This window comes from Lithobates pipiens, unplaced genomic scaffold (assembly GCF_037356315.1).
Source record: "Lithobates pipiens isolate NorthernLeopardFrog02 unplaced genomic scaffold, aLitPip1_a1.2 Scaffold_22, whole genome shotgun sequence".
Classification (NCBI taxonomy): Eukaryota; Metazoa; Chordata; class Amphibia; order Anura; family Ranidae; genus Lithobates; species Lithobates pipiens.
Genome location: NW_027507784.1, coordinates 296,900,864 through 296,922,062, shown reverse-complemented (window position 1 = coordinate 296,922,062; position 21,199 = coordinate 296,900,864). Strand labels below are relative to the sequence as shown.

Here is a 21,199-nt window from a genome sequence, read left to right as displayed (position 1 = left end):
CTATCCAAGAGTAGAAAAAAAATGCAGTAAGCTGCATACAGAAATGACAACTTTACATTTTGACATTTCCGAAAGAACGCATGCCAGTTTCGTTGCACTCTGAATGTTACCATTACACATTAGATGACATATTGGATGGATGTCTTTGTATACATTGCCATTCCTGTAACTCTCAGTAACGTTGTTGTCTCACATCTCTGCATTGTTTACAGAATCTGACATGTAATGTTGGTCAGCCAAATGGCACGCACCATAATGGCAGCACTGGCTGTGTGGAGGGGCTGGGCATGACTCCAGAGCAGTATAATCTGCTGTACGCTATATACGCCTGGACGTGAGTATACTGAACACTATTACACTGCTTTGAATTTAATAATTGGGCTTGTGGATAAAAAACTGAGGAAAAGAAATAGTTTGGTTCACTTGGCAATCAATTTGCCTTAAAGCCTTATTGAAGTCTTGCCTTTCATTGGTATACGGTCAGACTGCATAACACGTAAATTACATGTTTTTCCCTTAATGCCTTTCAGGACAGCACCCGAGAGAGTCCCTCCACCCGTTGCCAACAGGAAACAGCTCTTCCACCAAACTTTAAAAGTCGGCTCCTTCCCACATGTCAGTTTTTGTTTTTCCTCCGGAGAGAACACTGTGGGGAGTTGGGAGCTCATAGGTGATGTCCTGAGAGACCAGGCTTCCTGCTCCACCAATGTTTTCGTTACCTGAGAGCTGTTCCTCCCATTCCACAGGGTGCTGTTGAGACTGCTGTGGGCATCACTTCTGGTTGGCAGCAGGTGCAGGCAGACATTTTTCTTTTTAATCCGCCTGTCTCCACTAATGCTGGCTCCATCTTGGGGATGGAATGCAGTGACTCCATCCCCTGGAAATGATATGTATATACCAAAAAAGTGTAAATTTTGAAAAAAAATGCATTATGTTTTACTTTTTGCTATCAAATATCCCCCAAAAATATCTAATATCAAGCGTCTATTGATTGGTTTGCGCAAAAGTTATAGCGTCTACAAAATAGGGGATAGTTTTATGGCATTTTATTTTTTATTAGTAATTGTGGTGATCTTCATTTTTTTTTTTTGTTTTTTTTTATTGGGACTGCAACATTATGGCATACACATTGGACATTTTTGACAATATGTTGTGACCAAAATGCATTAATTACTGTGTAAATGATACTGCCAGTGAAGGAGTTAACCACTAGGGGCGGTGAAGAGGTTAAGTGTGTCCTAGGGAGTGATTCTAACTGTGGGGGGGGGGAGGTACAACACTCATGACAGCGATCACTGCTCTCGATGTCCTGTGACGGCGCGCTCCCAACCCACGGCTGGGCACTTAAAGAGCCACATACAGGTACGTGATTGTGCCCAGCCATGTCATTCTGCCGACGTATATCGGCGTGGGGTGGTCATTAAGTAGTTAAAGAGAACTATTCATCATGTTGCATACCTGCAGTGCCTGAAGCTTAACCACTTGCCGCCCGCCATATAGCAAAATGACGGTTGCAAAGTGATTTTAATATCCTGACCGGACGTCATATGACGTGACCAGGATATTAAGCCGCTGCGCACCCCCGAGGGCGCGCATCGCGGCGATCGTTGTTACAGGGTGTCAGTCTCCGACGGAGACTCTTTACCACGTGATCAGCCGTGTCCAATCACGGCTGATCAGTGTAAATAGGAAGAGCCGGTGAGCGGCTTTTCCTCACTCGCGTCTGTCAGACGTGAGTAGAGGATAGCCGATCGGCTGCTCCTCTGACGGGGGGGTCTGTGCTGATCGAGAATGCCCACACTGGACCACCAGGGATGCCACCAGACCACCAGGGATACCCAGCACCAGGTATGCCCCCCTAGACCACCAGGGATGCCAGACAGTGCCCATAATGAATGCCAATCAGTGCCCATAATGGATGCCAATCAGTGCCCACAATGGGCATCACTGATTGGCATGCATTGTTTGGCACTGATTGGCATCCATCCCTACAATACTTTAAATTACAATGCCGCCTATCAGTGCCCATCCATGCCGCCTATCCATGCCCATCCGCGCCACCTATCCATGCCCATTTGTGCCACCTATCCATGCCGTCCATCCATGCCAATCCGTGCCACCTATCAGTGCCTATTTGTGCCACCTATCAGTGTCTATCTGTGTCACATATCAGTGCCACTTCATTTGTGCCACCTCATCGGTGCCCATCACTGCAGCCCTGTCAGTGGCCATCAGTGAAGGAGAAAACTTACTTATTTACAAAGTTTTGTAACTGAAACAAAAAAAACATGTTTTTGTTTTTTTCAAGATTTTCGGTCTTTTTTTATTTGTTTAGCAGAAAATAAAAATCCCAGAGGCGATCAAATACCACCAAAAGAAATCTCTATTTGTGGGAACAAAATGATAAAAATTTAGTTTGGGTACAATGTAGCATGACCGCGCAATTGTCATTCAAAGTGCGACAGCGCTGAAAGCTCAAAATTGGTCTGGGCAGGAAGGTGTATAAGTGCCCAGTATTGAAGTGGTTAATAAACTCCAATGCAGACCTGTCTTGCTTTTGTACCATCTTATGCCGAGGAGGCAGATTGTAATGTTAGCCCCCCCCCAACACACACACACACACGTGTCAAAGCAGGCTTCTCTAATAGGTTGATTCATAGTGGTTCAGGTGCCTCAATGCATTTGGGGCCATTGCCAGTAATGTACCTGCACTGGGAGTAGCTTGGGGCCAACTCTTGCACAATACGTTGTCCTTTGCATACATGGGAATGGCAATAAAAGGCTATACAGGGTAAGGCTGAACCACACTGGACACCGCACAATATCTAGAAAACTTCACCCTACGTTTATAATCAGAACCAGATATATCTTGTTCGAAAGAAACCTGGTTCTAAATTGTGTTCACAAAGTTCCACATTTCAGCTTTTCGTTTTATATTTTTTTTATTTTTTTTTCTCTTATTTCTCAGCAATGCGTTGGTTGTGATCATGGCGGGATTTCTCATCGACAAGCTAGGGAACAGATGTGAGTTCTAAAGTATTTATTTATGTTTGTATCGATTTTTCTGTAGATTTAAATATCAGTTATGGTGATAATATAATTATACATATGCACACGTGCAGCTGACGGAGGCACTGAGAGCCAATCAGGTGTGCTGCATGCATATGTGCCAACATGCCAGGAGCTCATTAGTCAGCTGCAGCATTTTAACTGTCCAATCACAGACCTAGTTGTGTTACCCCACCAGCCAACCTGGTTGCGCTGTGTGACACGTCTATGTAAATCTACAAACTGAATGGACAGAATTACAAACCTCTACAAGTATATCCACTTCTGTATATCTAAAGTGCATTTAGCTGTATGCCTGGAGTTTGGCTTTAATTGTATTCTACCAAGAATGAATGCCTGGTAGATATTGTTAAAATCTGCTGTGCCCTCATTCTGCTCCAGGATGGAATAGACATATAGAATAATTATTCAAATACAGGAGGCCATAAGAAAAAAAAGACAACAATAACAACAATAACAATCAGATGTTCTACTTATTGCATTTACTACCTGAAACAATAGCTGGATGTGTAGGGTTATGAAAGAAACAAAGAATGTACTATCCAAAAAAATAAAAAAGGGTGTCCCTTTTGACTTTTTTCTAGTTGGACTTTTCCTCTTTTCCTTCCTGACTGTGCTGGGCTCCTCTATTTTTGCACTGGGATCACACTTTAAAGGAACCCCCTACTTGCTGCCTCTGATGTTAACTGGACGCTTGTTGTTTGGTGCCGGAAATGGATCACTGATAAGTAAGTAAGGTGCTATAAAACTCTCCCAAGGCCGTACAGATCTAGTATTGTGCTTTTTAAATGCAAAATTAAAAAATGTTTTGGTGACATTTCCTGTTTGTTTCCTGGCACAAGATGGGAGAACATTTACACTCATGAAAAAGTAAATACACCCCATAGAAACTGTTGGCTCCTTCATTCAAATGGTGCCTACAGATGAATGTGATCTACTTGAACAAATGACACATAATATTGCTTTATATTCATTTCCATGGTATAAATTAACAAACCTGTAGATTTGTTATATGGAAATGCAAGTACACCCCTACATTTAGCACCACTTCAAATCCCCCAAAAATTAGAATCTGATAGGTGCCAATGACTTGAACCTCTTTAGGGAGTATGCAGGTGGAACCTGTCTTATTTAAACCTCAGATATCTAGGCAGCACCGTGGATAAGTGGTTAGCACTTCCACCTGGTAGCACTTGGGTTCAAATCACAACCACGGCACTACCTGCCTGGAGTTTGCATGTTCTCCCTGTGCCTGCATGGGTTTCCTCTGGTTACTCCAGTTTCCTCCCACACTCCAAAGACACGGTAGGTTAATTGGATCTTGTCTAAATTGGCCCTAGTATATGTATGAATGTGAGTTGGGACTTTTTGATTTTTAAGCTCCATTAGGGCAGGGACTGATGTGAATCTATAATATATGTAAAGCGCAGCATAAATTGATGGCGCTATATAAATACCTGAAATTAATAAATCTAGGGTCTGTTTTCTTTGCTATTCATCTGTGTGGTGTCATCATGCCAAGATCAGTATAGCTTTATGTCCCGTCATAAAGAATATGGATGCTCGTGAGTCTGGCAAAGGATTTGAAAAGATTGCCAAATACTCTGATCATTCCACTATAGGGAAAATAATCTAATCTAAGTGGTGTTGCTCATTTGTCCAGGGCTGGCGAACCTAACACAGTAAGCCCAAATCTGACTGTTTTGCTAAAGAAGAAGCATGAACCCCAGTATTTCATAGCGGGTATTCAGGTAACTTGGAACAGTCGGGGTCAAAGTACATGCATCTACAATCACATTGCACCAATTCAACCTGCATGAGAGCTGTGCTAAGAAAAAGCCTTTCCTGTCCAAAAAGAACAGGCAAGATTGCAGTTTACAATTGAACATATAGGCAGAAACCAGGCCTTCTTCAATATGTTGAAGACTGATCAATTAATGATAAATGTTTGGTCTTAGTAACAGTAGATATGCTTGTGGTAAACCACAGGCATCATTTTAAGAGAAGAACCTTATAACCATTGCAAAGCCTGGTGGTGGGAATGATTTATGGTTTGGAGTTGCTTTGGTGCTTCAGGATGGGCATCTTGCTGTCATTGAGTCAGCTATACATTCTGCATCAAATTAAAGTGTGCTTAACCAGTTGCCGACCGCCGCACGCCGATGTACGTCGGTAGAATGGCACGGGCAGGCATAAGGACATACATGTACGTCCCTTGCCTCCCGCGGGTCGGGGGCCCGATCGGGCCCCCGCCCGGTGCCTGCGGCGGGCGGTTTTCGTCCGGGAGCGATCCGGGACGAGGGGGCGGCCATTCATTCATGGCCACCCCCTCGCGATCGCTCCCGACGAATAGAAATCCCCGGTGACATCACTTCCTCTCCTGTAATGTAAACACAGGAGAGGAAGTGATGTATTCTCTCCTCCGTGTCGGTATTTTTCGTTCCGACACGGAGGAGAGCGGATCGGTGAGTTGCACCAACACTCTACACACACAGTAGAACATGCCAGGCACACTCACACCCCCCCTTTACCCCCCGATCACCCCCCCAATTACCCCTGCCCCCCAGTCACAGTGACACCAATGTCATTTTTTATTTTTTTTTGCATTGGTGTCATTTGTGACTGTAATAACTGTTAGGGCAGTTAGAGTTAGCCCCCTTTAGTTCTAATGTACCCCCCTAACCCCCCCAATAAAGGTTTAACCCCGTGATCACCCCCTGTCGCCAGTGTCACTAAGGCTGGGTTCACATTGCAGCGGTTTATGAGAACGAATGTGATTCGCACCGCACTGCAGTGCAAATCACATCCGATCTCTGTGCGATTCGAGTTCAGCCATTCGCCGCACCCGCCGCACCCGCCACACTCGCCGCACCCGCCGCAAATTCGCACGGGACCCTTTTTTTGGCCCGCAGCAGAATCGGATCGCATGGGTGTTCACACCATGCGATCCGAGTTTGCAGATCGCACTGCGATATGCAAACTGATCTGGGGGTGTCAGTAACATTTCACTGACACTCCCAGCAGTTCGCATAGGGCAGTGTGAACTGCCCCCGGGAGGCATGCGATGCGGGAACCCGCCGCGGATTCGCGGCGTTTCCGCATCGCTCCAGTGTGAACCCAGCCTAATAAGCGATCATTTTTCTGATCGCCGTATTAGTGTCACAGGTGACGCTAGTTAGGCAGGTAGGTATTTAGGTTCGCCGCAGCTTTTTATAGCGCCAGGGACCCCCATATACTACCGCATAAAGCCCCCTGATTGCCCCCTAGTTAACCCTTTCACCAGTGATCACCATATAACTGTTACAGGTGACGCTGGTTGGTTAGTTATTTTTTTATAGTTTCAGGGCACCCGCCATTTATTACCTAATAAAGGTTTAACCCCCTGATCACCCGGCGGGTGTCATTTGTGACTGTAATAACTGTTAGGGCAGTTAGGGTTAGCCCCCTTTAGTTCTAAGGTACCCCCCTAACCCCCCCAATAAAGGTTTAACCCCGTGATCACCCCCCGTCGCCAGTGTCACTAAGGCTGGGTTCACATTGCAGCGGTTTATGAGAACGGATGTGATTCGCACCGCACTGCAGTGCAAATCACATCCGATCTCTGTGCGATTCGAGTTCAGCCATTCGCCGCACCCGCCGCACCCGCCGCAAATTCGCACGGGACCCTTTTTTTGGCCCGCAGCAGAATCGGATCGCATGGGTGTTCACACCATGCGATCCGAGTTTGCAGATCGCACTGCGATATGCGAACTGATCTGGGGGTGTCAGTAACATTTCACTGACACTCCCAGCAGTTCGCATAGGGCAGTGTGAACTGCCGCCGGGAGGCATGCGATGCGGGAACCCGCCGCGCATTCGTGGCGTTCCCGCATCGCTCCAGTGTGAACCCAGCCTAATAAGCGATCGTTTTTCTGATCGCTGTATTAGTGTCACAGGTGACGCTAGTTAGGCAGGTAGGTATTTAGGTTCGCTGCAGCTTTTTATAGCGCCAGGGACCCCCATATACTACCGCATAAAGCCCCCTAATTGCCCCCTAGTTAACCCTTTCACCAGTGATCACCATATAACTGTTACAGGTGACGCTGGTTGGTTAGTTATTTTTTTTATAGTTTCAGGGCACCCGCCATTTATTACCTAGTCTCACTAGTGTACCCCTAAATTTAGGGGTGTCTACTTTCCAAAATGGGGTCATTTGGGGGGGGTTTGTGCCATCTTGGCATTTTATGGCCTTCAAAACTGTAACGCCCTTAGAAAGCCTGAAGGCGGTGCTTGGTTTTCGGGGCCCCGTACGCGGCTAGGCTCCCAAAAAGTCCCACATATGTGGTATCCCCGTACTCAGGAGAAGCAGCAGAATTTATTTTGGGGTGTCATTTCACATATGCCCATGGCATGCGTGAGCAATATATCATTTAGTGACAACTTTGTGAAAAAAATAAAAAAAAATAAAAAGTTTGTAATTTTCCCGCAACTTGTGGCAAAATATAAAATATTCCATGGACTCAACATGCCTCTCAGCAAATAGCTTGGGGTGTCTACTTTCTAAAATGGGGTCATTTGTGGGGGTTTTGTGCCATCTTGGCATTTTATGGCCTTCAAAACTGTAATAGGTAGTGAGAAGTGAACTCAAAAATTTACGCCCTTAGAAAGCCTGAAGGCGGTGCTTGGTTTTCGGGGCCCCGTACGCGGCTAGGCTCCCAAAAAGTCCCACATATGTGGTATCCCCGTACTCAGGAGAAGCAGCAGAATTTATTTTGGGGTGTCATTTCACATATGCCCATGGCATGCATGAGCAATATATCATTTAGTGACAACTTTGTTAAAAAAAAAAAAAAAAAAAAAAAAGTTTGTAATTTTCCCGCAACTTGTGGCAAAATATAAAATATTCCATGAACTCAACATGCCTCTCAGCAAATAGCTTGGGGTGTCTACTTTCTAAAATGGGGTCATTTGTGGGGGTTTTGTGCCATCTTGGCATTTTATGGCCTTCAAAACTGTAATAGGTAGTGAGAAGTGAACTCAAAAATTTACGCCCTTAGAAAGCCTGAAGGCGGTGCTTGGTTTTCGGGGCCCCGTACGCGGCTAGGCTCCCAAAAAGTCCCACATATGTGGTATCCCCATACTCAGGAGAAGCAGCAGAATTTATTTTGGGGTGTCATTTCACATACGCCCATAGCATGTGTGAGCAATATATCATTTAGTGACAACTTTGTGTAAAAAAAAAAAAAAATTTTTTTTTTTGTCATTATTCAATCGCTTGAGGCAAAAAAATAAAATATTCAATGGGCTCAACATGCCTCTTATCAATTTCCTTAGGGGGTCTACTTTCCAAAATGGGGTCATTTGGGGGGGTTTTGTACTGCCCTGCCATTTTAGCACCTCAAGAAATGAGATAGGCAGTCGTAAACTAAAAGCTGCGTAAATTCCAGAAAACGTACCTTAGTTTGTAGATGTGACAACTTTTGCGCAAACCAATAAATATACAATTATTGACTTTTTTTTACCAAAGACATGTGGCTGAATACATTTTGGCCTAAATGTATGACTAAAATTGAGTTTATTGGATTTTTCTAATAACAAAAAGTAGAAAATATCATTTTTTTTCAAAATTTGCGGTCTTTTTACGTTTATATCGCAAAAAATAAAAATCGCAGAGGCAATCAAATACCATCAAAAGAAAGCTCTATTTGTGGGAAGAAAAGGACGCAAATTTTGTTTGGGTACAACATTGCATGACCGCGCAATTACCAGTTAAAGCAGCGCAGTGCCAAAGTGTAAAAAGACCTCTGGTCATTTACCAGCAAAATGGTCCGGTCTGAAAGTGGTTAATGAGCATTTGATGCTATCTGTGCAGAAGTTGAAGTGGAAATGAGTCTTTCAACATTATAAGCTAGCAAATGAATTCATGAAGAGGAAATAGAAGATTGCAGACTGCCCTAGTCAAAGCTGTGATTTTGATTTCCATTGACATTTTGTAAGAGGATTTTGAAACAGGCTGGTCATGCAACTGTTCATCCGTAGGCACTGTTTGAAATATCTAATGCTTGCCTATTCAAGTGTGTTTGAAGAAGTCAACAATTTCCACATAGTGTACCTAACTTTTCACATGACGATGTATGTATAAATGGACAATAGATTATTTTTGTTGCACCCAATACCCACCAATATTAACTTGGTTTTCTTTGATTTCTTCAGTTGTACAGAATCGTATCACAGCCTTTTGGTTCAAAGGCAAAGAGCTGGCACTGGCCTTTGGTTTGACTCTGTCATTCTCCCGCTTGGGTAGTGTTCTCAACTTCTTCTTCACCCAGAGGTTTAAAGATCACTTTGGAATCCAGTGGACACTTTGGGGAGGTGAGGGGCTTTTTTAAAGGTAACCTCTAATTGTTTTCAGTCTGTTTGCTTTTATTAAGATAAAATAACTGAATGCAAGTTCCAGCTCAGTACTACAGTAAACGGTCATGCTGCTGGGTCAGGCTAGGATAGGGAGGTGTCCCCTGTCTCAGTCTGATCCATCTGGTGGCTCCTCTCTGTCTTATGTTGGTGCCCTTTCTTCAGTCTTATCCACTTGTGCCCCTCTCTGTCTGATCCAGCTGGTGTCCCCTGTCCCGGTCTGATCCAGCTGGTGTCCCTTTGTCCACACTGCTCCAAACTTAGCTTGCCATCCCTCTATCAAAAAAGCAGCTGCTTTCACCCTATTGGCACATGTGCTTTGCTTTGTGGCATACAAGTCATAGGAGATTTCTTGCAGTGCTTATTTAGCTGTGTTTGTTTGCAGGAACCATTCTATGTGTCCTGGGTTTCTGTTCCGCTGTCACTGTCAGTGTATTAGATAAAGTGGGGATGAAACAGTTGGGTCTTGATGGAACCATCCAAGAAGCGTCCAAAAAAGTTGTAAGTAGGTATTTATGTGGATTTCCCACAAACCTTTACACCACATATGTTTAGGGCCAGATTTCTACTTCTGGTTTCTCCTAGGCCCGCTGTCATGTTCCAGACCACATCCAGCTAGCTAACATTAGTATATATATTTTTTTCTATAACAATTTTTATTCGATTTTTCACTTACAAGGAGAAGTGAACAGGTTGCAATCCTAGCATATCAAGGACATACTGAATAACTTTGACAATAAGACCGAGTCCGTGAAGCAGTGCCTCAACGGAGGCCAGTAGTATAGGCAACATAGAGTACACGTTAACAATATATAATGCACATCATGCAGCTATTCAAGTATCGAGAGAGGAAAAAAAAGGGGGGGCCTCCATGCTATGACTATAGAGCAACTGGAGAGTTGTAGTGCTAAGTATTATTAATTGGGGGGAAAAAAAAGTAATAAAAAGAAGTACCCTTAATGGGCTAGAAGAGAAGGAAAACCTTAAAAAGATAGAGTACCACTGCGATGTCTCAACCTCTCTAACAGAGGAAAATTCTAAAGTAGGAACTAAGCTTAAGATTTTCAGTATGGCATGTGTTGATTTTACTGTATTATGTGGCAGTAATAACTGAAAGTGACATTTATTTTTCTTCTCACCATACAGCGAGTGCAGGACATTCGGAGATTACCACTACGATACTGGCTGCTAGTCCTTACCATCATGTTCTTCTATAATGGGGTCTTTCCATTTATGGCAGATGCCAGGTAAATACCTTGCTGTATATATCTCTAGATTGTAAGCACTTCTCCTTGTTGAAGACTAACACTGTTTTGTTTTCCTTAATTCACCAGCAAATTCATTCAAGACAAATACCCGGGATATGACCAGCAGACAGCGTCCTATATTGCAGGGGCTGTATATGACAGCTCTCTGGTACTATCTGCAGCTGTGGGAATACTGATTGTAAGTAGAGTTGAGCGGACACCTGGATGTTCGGGTTCGGCCGAACTTCGCAAAAAAAGTTTGAGTTCGGGACCCAAACTTGACCCCGAACCCCAATGGCTCTAAAAAAGTAATGGAAAGGGCTAGAGGGCTGCAAATGGCAGAAAAATGTTGTTAAGAGCATGGCAAGTGCTCTGCAAACAAATGTGGATAGAGAAATAACATAAAATACATAAAAATATGCTGGAGGCCCCCTTCTCAGATGAAGAGGTACAGGAAGTCATTAAGAACCTCAAATCAGGTTCTGCTCCAGGCCCTGATGGTCTCCCTAACCCCTATTACAAGACATTTACCACCACCCTGACTCCACAGCTGTCAAAATTGTTTAACGCAAAGACACAGGGAACCCCACTTGATCTTCACCTAAACACAGCCTACATTGCAGTAATACCAAAACCGGATAAAAACCTGGAAGAAGTCAGTAATTATAGACCCATCTCCCTCATCAATAGCGACTTAAAAATCCTTACCAAACTCCTTGCAAATCGTCTAGCTTCCTTCATTAACCGATATGTTCATAAGGATCAAGTGGGGTTCATCCCAGGCAGACAGGGCCCTGATCAGATCAGAAGAGCCATAGACAGTCTCCATCCTCCAGACAAACTGGCCAGGAGGGCCAAAAAAATCAGGCATGCTTTTATCACTGGACCTTCAAAAGGTCTTCGATTCGGTCTCCTGGCCATACATCTTTACAATCCTTGAATGTTGAGGCTTTGGCGACAAGTTTATGGGCCTGATCCAAGCTCTTTATTCAAATCCTAAAGCCTATATTAGGCTTCAAGGCCACTACTCCAAACCAATACATATAGCCAAAGGCATCAGACAAGGCTGTCCTTTATCTCCGCTAATCTTTGCAATAGCAATTGAGACACTCGCCGGGACCCCAACATACAAGGAGTTCAATGTGGCTCTCAGGTTCACAAATGTGGCCTGTTTGCAGACAACATCCTTCTATTCCTTACCTCCCCTATAACCTCTCTCCCCAATGTTTGCCACTCCTTAGATTAAGTCACAAGCCCTCGACATTTCCCTTCCACCAGACACTGTAAACCTCTTACAAAAAAATGTAATTTCCAATGGAGTACCTCTTCCATTAAATACCTGGGAATCAACCTCACAGCAAAAACAGAAGACCTCTATCACAGCAATTACCCCCCCACGTACCGGAAACACAAGCTAGATCTCTGGTCTAAACACAACCTATCATGGATCGGGAGGGTTAATTCTGGTAAGAAGACCCTGCGTTCCAGATTCCTTTACCTGTTTTGCTCCCTTCCAATCCCTATTAAAAAAGACCATATCAAATCATTTCAAAGCAAAGTCCTAAAATTCACCTGGGGGAAAGCGGGCTATAGAATTCTACAACAGACTCTTTATTTACATAGGAAAAGAGGGGGTCTAGGATTACCCCACCTACACAAATACTATTTGGCAGCCAGAATATTCCACATGTCAGTAATTTACTCCAGATATGAGAAACCAGACTGGGTGCAAATAGAAAAGCAGGCAGTACCACAATACACGTCTGTCCGTGTTCATCCGATCCGCTCTGCAGACGGATAGAAAAATAGGATTTTCCTCCGTCTGCAGAATCGGACAATTGCGGAGGCGGACGATATCGGGTGTCTGTGGATGTTCATCCGCAGACACCCGCTATCTCATAGGAATGCATGTACAGTATGTCTGTATTTCATCCGCAAATGGATGGATGAAATACGGACATACGGTCCGCATGTGTGAAAGGGGCCTTACAATTACAGGCCCCATCACCCTATCCTACTGCAACAAAAAGTTAGACCTACTCGCCTCAAAAGATTTGGACAGATCTCTCACTTTCTACAAAAGCTCTGTAAGGACAAACCCGAGGGGCCCTGTTACTATGTGCTACCGTATGTCCACTTGGATGGTGGGGCTTGAACCTGCACTCACTGCGCAGGCGCCGTTCATCTTCGGAGATTTTCAGACTCTCCTTGTCCTCTGTGCTGCGTAGTACGGGGCGGACACTATCTGATGGTCAGACAGTTTTTGTCAGAACACCGGTATACATGTCTATTCTGCAAAAAGTACGGACAAGTCCTGTGGGATCCATGCCTGGTTCATTTTAATGAATGTGAGCTTGTCCACATTGGCTCTGGACAGGCGGCTGAGCTTGTCTGTGATAACGCCCCCTGCCATGCTAACCCTGCCTTCTGATGTGCTGGTGGTGCCCCGGCTGCATTGGTGACCTCTTTCTCCTCCTTTGCCTTGTGCTTCCACCGTGCCCCTGCTGTCAGGTGGGAATGCCACCAGCAGTGCGTCTACCAGTGTACTTGCGCATCTTACGATCAGGCTCCAGTGAAGGAATTAAGGACGCTACATCCTCTTCCATCATCGCCCAAAGCATTTTTTGAAGGAGGCATAGAACTGGGATAGTAACGCTGAGAATGGCATCATCGGCACTGGCCATGTTGGTGGAGTACTCGAAACAAGGCACACAGGTCTCGCATGGAGGCCCAGTTATTGGTGGTGAAGCGGCGCTGTTCTGCAGAGCGACTCGCGCGTGCGTGCTGCAGCTGAAACTCCACTATCGCCTGCTGCTGCTAGCACAGTCTGCCCAGCATGTGCAAGGTGGAGTTCCACCTTGTGGGCATGTCACATGTGAGCGGGAAGGCCGAAGTTACGCTGCAGCGCTGACAGGCGAGCAGCAGGGTGGGAATGCCGAAAGTGCACACAGATGGCCCGCACTTTCTGCAGCAGCTCTGGCATATCGGGTAATTTTTAAGGAACCTCTGGACCACCAAGTTCAGCACATGCACCAGGCAAGCTGCTACAAGATTTGGCCCATTATGGCACACCACCAGGCTGGGCTTGAGGCTCACTGCCACCAACCACTCATCGGTCTGTTCCATGTCCCTCCACAACTCCTGCGCGGTGTGGGGTTTTTCTCCCAAACAGTAAAGTCTTATAACTGACTGCTGTCATTTAACCCTGGCTGTACTGGTGAAGGTGTTGCGCTGACTGGATGAGGTAGAGGATGAGGAAGCCGAGTAGGAGGAGTTAACAGGAGGCAAACTGAAGCACCCTGCAATCCTTGGTGGTGGAAGGACATGTGCTAAACTGCTATCTGCCTCAGGCCCAGCCGCCACTGCATTTACCCAGTGTGCTGTTGGGGAGATATAGCGTCCCAGACCGTGCTTACTGGTCCACGTATCTGTAGTTAGGTGGACCTTGCCACAGATGGCATTGCGCAGTGCACACCTGATTTGTCTCCCACTTGGTTGTGCAGGGAAGGGATGGCTTGCCTGGAAAAGTAGTGGTGGCTGGGCACGACGTACTGTGGGACAACCAATGCCATCAGGCTTTTAAAACTCTGCGTCTCCACCAGACGGAATGACAGCATTTCAAAAGCCAGAAATTTTGAAATGCTGGCATTTGTGGCCAGGGATCACGGGTGGGTAGGGGGGTACTCCCTCTTCCGCTGCAGTGTTTGGGAGATAGAGAGCTGAACGCTTCCATGGGACATTGTGGAGATGGTTGTTGACCCAGGTGGTAGTGTTGCTGGCAGATCCTCTGTTTGCGGGTTGGAAGGTGCCACTGTCACTACAGAGGTGGATGAAGAGGCCGAGACTGCAGCAGAAGAGGAAGCAGGAGGAGCCAGAGACCTTTCCTGGGTTTTTAAGGTGTCTACTCCACTGCAGCTCGTGCTTTGCACTTAGATGCCTGGTCATGCAGGTTATGCTCAGGTTGAGAATGTTTATGCCTCGCTTCAGGCTCTGATTGCACAGCGTGCAAACCACTCGTGTCTTGTCATCAGCACATTGTCTGAAGAACTGCCATGCTAGAGAACTCCTTGGACCTGGCTTTGGTGTGCTCGGTCCCTTGCCGCATTGGGCAGTAGCAGGCGTACTGTCTAAGGGAAGGACTCTCCGCTTTTGCACCCTGCTCCCTCTTCTGCTGTGCTGGTGGCTCTGTGCGACCACCACCTCTTCCTCTGAACTACACAGGTCACCTGCATGACGTTGATTCCATGTGGGGTCGAGGACCTCATCGTCCTCCATCTTCCACCCCTGTCCTCCTTGTCGGCCTGCACAATTGCGAAAGCAGCAGAAGTTGGAACCTGTGTTTCGTCATCATCCGAGACGTGCTATGATGGTCCTCCCATGTACTCCTCTTGAAACATAAGTGGTTGGGCATCGGTGCACACAATCTCTTCCACTTCTGGGGCAGGGCTAGGTGGATGGCCCTGGGAAACCCTGCTAACAGAGTCATCAAAAAGCAGAAGAGACTGCTGCATGATTTGGGGCTCAGACTGCTTGGCTGATTTGCAAATGGGTGAGGTGAAAGACTGATGGACATCGGCTGCAGGTGCCAACTCTGTCTCCCACCCAGTCTCCTGCTGAAAGATCAATGTGAAGGAACTGGAGGCACTGTCAGCAACCCAATCTACTATCGCCTGTACTTGTCCTGGCCTCAACATTCGTAGAGCCGTATTAGGCCCAACCAAATACCACTGCAGGCTCTGTCACCTACTCGCCCCTGAGGAAGATGTTTCACTTGTGCGTGTAGCTCGCACAGATCGACCACGTCCACTCCCTAAAACAGGAGCTCCACCAGCAGCACCACGACCAGGGCCACGCCCCTTCTTTGACGTTCTCCTCATATTTCTCAAATTTAGGATTGTTCCCTAAATGGGTGTTTTTTGAATAGCAGAATAGAAGAAAATTATCTAAAGTGTGTCTCTCACATGTACAGATATGCAGAAAACACTGTAAAATATATATATTTTTTGGCCCTAAATGGGTGTTTTTAGAATAGCAGAATCGAGCAACAGTATCTAAAATGGTGTATCTGCAGAAAATGCTATTAAAAAAAAATTTTTTTTACCTACTTTTTTTTTTTTTTAATAGCACAATAGAAGAACAGTATCTAAAGTGTGTATCTCACAGTAACATATGCAGTGAGCTTGCATAACATGCCCGCCGACACCAACAGATATCTTTTATCTTTTCTTTGACACTGGGCTCAGGGCAGTGCAAAAAGATTGTGCATTGCACCCACACAAGAAAATCAAGGTAGATCGCTGAGTAATTTTCTGAATCAGGACTCCTATCTAATTCTCTCCCTCAAAGCAGCAGCAGCAACCTTTCTCTACACTATCTAAAGCAGAGTGACGTGCTGTGCTATGTGCCTCTAGCTTATATAGAGGCTGGGTCACATGCTGCACTGGCCAATCACAGCCATGCCATTAGCTGTGAGGGCTTCTAAGGGCACACAAGTTAAACGAATGTTGATTGGCTGCCCTGCAGCTTTTTAAAAAGCGCTATTACATTGCCAAACACCAAACTCGAACCCGAACATATAGTAAATTGTTCGGGTCCAGGTACCAAAAACCCAAAAGTCCGGTACGAACCCGAACTTTTAAAGTTCGGGTTCGGTCAACCCTAATTGTAAGTGCCGTGTAATACCCTTAATGCAGCTGTCTGATACAGGGCTATGCTGTCATATTTGCACTGTGGCTGCAACCCAACCTGCATGTAGATCATATTTGGACGATGTGGTTTTCATCAACGCAATCACAACATAGTGCACCTAGTACTGTGGTTGGAAGTTGACTCTGACATAATCGGAAATGTTCATTATCTCTATAGCTTTTGCTTCCCATCATTTTGAAATGTATAAATTCATTTTTTAAATGCTATGTAAAGCCAACTTTTTTTTTTTTTCTCAGGTCAGGGTCATATTTTTCCGTCTATGTATTGTCTGGGAGATTTCCTTTCACTTCCTGTCCCAGAGACACGGCAGAAAGTAAAAGGTTGTGTTTCCAAAGCGAGGGGGTATTCTCACTTTGCTAGCTGTCACTAGGAGAGGTGTCTCTATTGGAAGATTTTCCCTTTCTTCTGTGCCAGATCAAAAAATTGGATTTAATCATAATTTTCTGTACCATAGACCAATCACCAGGAAGAATAGACCGGGGTATCTTCCCAGATGGAACACAGACGTCAATAAAAACCCGTCAGGGTTTCAAACTCTTTCCTTACAGAGCTAAAGATTTTGTCTTTACATTCACTTTAATTGATTCTGAAATGTTATAGTAGTGCAGAAAATGGCAATGATGGCACAGTGCTGCAACTTATAGCAACCAATTTGGAATTCAGTTTCTAAAGTCACAGCAGAAAAAGATGACTTATGATTGGACGCATTAAAGAAGATCCATCATTTTATTTTATTTATTACATGTACTTATGTAGCGCCGTAAATTTTAAGCAGTGCTTTTACATATACATTTTACATTCACATCAGTTCCCCTCCTCAAGGAGCTTGCAATCTATGGTCCCTAACTCACATTCATACATACACATACTAGGGCAAGTTTAGACAGGAGAAAATTAACCTACCAGCATGTCTTTGGAGTGTGGGAGGAAACCCATGCAGGCACAGGGAGAACATGCAAACTCCAGGCAGGTAGTGCCATAGTCAGTATGTGAACCAAAGACCCTAGTGTTGCTAGACAGAAGTGCTAATCACTTAGCCACTGTTCTGCCCTATCATTATAATTTTTATTGTAAAATATCTCCTGTTTTGGGGTTTTATTTTGCCCTTGATAATTTGCACCCTATATTGACCTATTGACATGTTGCACTTTTCAGTTTATAGTTTATTGTTAAGGTTTGTATACAAGGTAAAGACACCGTTTTAGTGGTAATATTGCACTAGCAGTTTTGGATCAGTGCAGTTACATTTTCAAATATATATTTTGTCCTAATCTATGATATAGGACTTTTTAACTGCAGCAGATCAAATTTTTTATTTTATTATTACTATCGTTGATAAATTTTTGCACCGGTGACACAATTTTCTATTTTTGATTCATTTTTTACTGTTAGTAAAACACTTCACGGGCAGCGCCAATGGAGGTATTCTAATTTCTAGCCAATAGAAGGTTAGATTTGGGTAAATTATTTGAAAACTTTAATACCGCAGCGGTGAACCTATAACAGGGTTTTAAACAATTAAACACTATGGATAAACTGGTCCGAGTGTAATGGGATATAGGGATGCCAATATTACACCAAGGAGGTTAAGATGGGATGTGGGTCCGAATGGGAAACACATTTTTTTAATGGCTGTGAGCATAGATTATTGGATATTATTATCCAGAGTAGAAGGGTAACATTAACCAAAATTGAAAGCAACATCAATAACCTTAAGGAGAATATGCTCCCACATGTGGAAACCAATGATTATAAAGCAAGAGCTAGTAAGCTACAGCAATACTTAATAAAATTGGACAATGAGGTAAAGAATAAAAAAGTAAAAAAATACAAGATAGTGTTTATATATATATATATATATATATATATATATATATATATATATATATATATATATATATATATATATATATAAACACTATCTTGTATTTTTTTACTTTTATATATAATCTGGCGGGAAAGGTATATAATTGGCAGGAAGATGACATTTTGATTCATTCAAATAATACTTCTTTGAATGAAGAAACAGAATTAAGAGTACCAACAATAGAAATGGCCAATATTGCAAATGAGAATGTACCCAGGGGCAATAGGGATAAAGCACCCGCAACAACACTGCAACAGTACAAAATAAGGGCATACCAGACAGACCTGCAGACCATGGAGAGGAGGGCCTAGAGGCAGGGGTAGGGGGTACTATGGTAAAAACTATGGTGGGGGCTTGTTATAACAAAACAGGATTATATGCAGGAATTGAATACATTGGATAATGATGCAACCACTAAGTAAAAACCCCAATGGGGAACTAGGAATTAAATTGAAGGAATTTCTAAACAATGGGATTGAAAACCAAATTAACAAAGAAGGCAGGTACTACCAGAAATGCCAAAAGTACCAGTTATTTATCAAGTCCCAAAGGTATATAAAAATAAAACTAGACCACCAGGGAGACCAATTATTGGTGGAATTAGATCAGTCCATTCTAGGCTAGGGGGATTTTTGGATGTATTCCTACAACCCCTGGCAGGGAAAGGGCAGGCATTCATTAAAGACAATGAGGAAATTATTAACATGCTTAAAGCGGTACATGTGGATGACTTCACTGTGTTAATAACTATAGACGTGGAGTCACTCTACACTGGTATTAAACAAACTGATGCCCTGGCAGCAGTTGCATGGGCATTAAAAAAAACGGCAGATTTAAAACTAAAACATTGTAGGGTCTCAGGATGGCTCCCACATGTGGTCTCAGGATGGCTATGGGAAACAATTTCTTTTGGCATAAACATAAATACTTAAAGCAAATAAAGGGTGTGGGTATGGGAAATATGCCCAGAGTGTGGCCAACATATTCCTTAACAAATGGGAAAATGCCGAGATATTTGGAAAGTGGCCACACATACAGATAAATAAATACATTTTATAGATATTTTAAATAAAAACAATCAGCGCTAAATAAAATAAAATAAGATAAAAAAATAAATAAATAAAATACTGCAGCTAGAATACTATAGGTCAAAATACCAAATCCCACATTGCAAATAAAAAGTAACAGTACAGCGCAGATAAAAATTAACAAAAAATAAATATAAATATAGTGCATATAGAAAAGTCTATAAATGAAATGTAGGATAGAATAAATAGATTTTCAAGAAGAATCCGCTTGTGCAGTGTGTCTTCAATCAGCAAAAACAGATGATGATGTGATCCCTTCCACCAAAAAGAAAGATGGACTCTCACCTCGAATACTGGACCCCTGATAAATCAGACAGGTCAAAAAAGCATATTCCCATCAAGGGTTAATCACAGCAATCAGCAAGCCATGGCGTCACCCGCAAGCCGCAACACTGATCCGTGCATGGAAATCTGAATGCACCTGTTTTTATGCTTACCACTCGGCACTGGAGATCAGTGCAAAAAAATGTGAGTGTACCATTTTATTTTGTTTCTCTTTTAATAAATCCTTCATAAACAGAGAGCACTAGATCTTGTCTTTTATGTGGAAGCATGCTGGTATTTGGGACATGAAAAGGATCCACCTCCGGAGTACTCCCGTTATGTTTGCTGATTGCTGTGATTAACCCTTGATGGGAATATGCTTTTTTGACCTGTCTGATTTATCAGGGGTCCAGTATTCGAGGTGAGAGTCCATCTTGCTTTTTGGTGGAAGGGATCACATCATCACCTGTTTTTGCTGATTGAAGACACACTGCACAAGCTGATTCTTCTTGAAAATCTATTTATTCTATCCTACATTTCATTTATAGACTTTTCTATATGCACTATATTTATATTTATTTTTTGTTAATTTTTATCTGCGCTGTACTGTTACTTTTTATTTACATTTTTATAGATATCCTGGTTGTCTGGAAAGGCAACCAGGAATATCTAAACCAATTCATCAGACACATAGGTGACGACAAATATGGCATTAAATTCACTAAGTACACACCACACAGCCATTCATTTTCTTGATTTGGAGATTTTTTTTAAAATGGGGGAAGACTGAACACCAGAACACACTTCACACTTCAAGGACACAGACCATAATGGGTATATCCATTTTAGTAGTTGCCGCCATCCCCAGTAGAAAAGGGCCATACCCAAAGGCCAATTTATTAGAATTGGGTGCAACTGTGATTTGATGGGCGATGGTCTCACACAAACAGATGTATTAATTGAGAGATTTGTGGATAAAGGTTACGATAGAAAAGAATTGGAGTACATCAGAGAGAAGGTGGGGAAGTACTAACTAATTTATTACAAGAGAAAAATAATGAAAAATATATATATATAATTTATTTTTATTTTTTTCTCTACATGTATAGATATTCAGACATATTAGCAAGAAGGAAAATATTATTGGTGCAGTTTTATGTATATAATCACAGTATGGATACTGTATATGGTGATTAGCTAGGAGAGCTTTTTAATATTAAAATGGATTGATTTTATAAAGTACAACATAAAAATGTAAAGTTCTTCCAGCCGTCTGTTTTGGGGTATCCAAACATGTTGAAATAGGCAGTGTTGGAAACGATAAGTAACGCCCCCCAATCATAAATATAACACCATAGTTCGAAATTGCTACTAATTATAATGGCTGAAGATACACTAGGCTTGGAACGCACGCCGGTCCCGGGAAACGAAACGGTGGAACTGAACCCTAAAACAAACTGCTGGAAGTGCACCGGTCTAAAGGCACTTCAATTGTGAGTGCACATTTTACACATTCTGGATATTATCTTATTGGTTAAAATAAATTTTTTATAAGTATTTTATGC

General features: G+C 43.3%; 1 protein-coding gene across 1 annotated transcript in view; it reads left to right on the top strand.

The window, feature by feature from the left end:
* Nucleotides 1–21,199, top strand: part of LOC143924747 (lysosomal dipeptide transporter MFSD1-like) — a 47,141-nt gene that overhangs the window by 18,729 nt on the left and 7,213 nt on the right. The window contains exons 3-9 of the mRNA XM_077449181.1: nt 213–334; nt 2,969–3,024; nt 3,654–3,797; nt 9,262–9,420; nt 9,845–9,960; nt 10,606–10,706; nt 10,794–10,905. Coding sequence (XP_077305307.1) covers nt 213–334; nt 2,969–3,024; nt 3,654–3,797; nt 9,262–9,420; nt 9,845–9,960; nt 10,606–10,706; nt 10,794–10,905 — 810 coding nt within the window. The remainder of the gene's footprint in view (nt 1–212; nt 335–2,968; nt 3,025–3,653; nt 3,798–9,261; nt 9,421–9,844; nt 9,961–10,605; nt 10,707–10,793; nt 10,906–21,199) is intronic.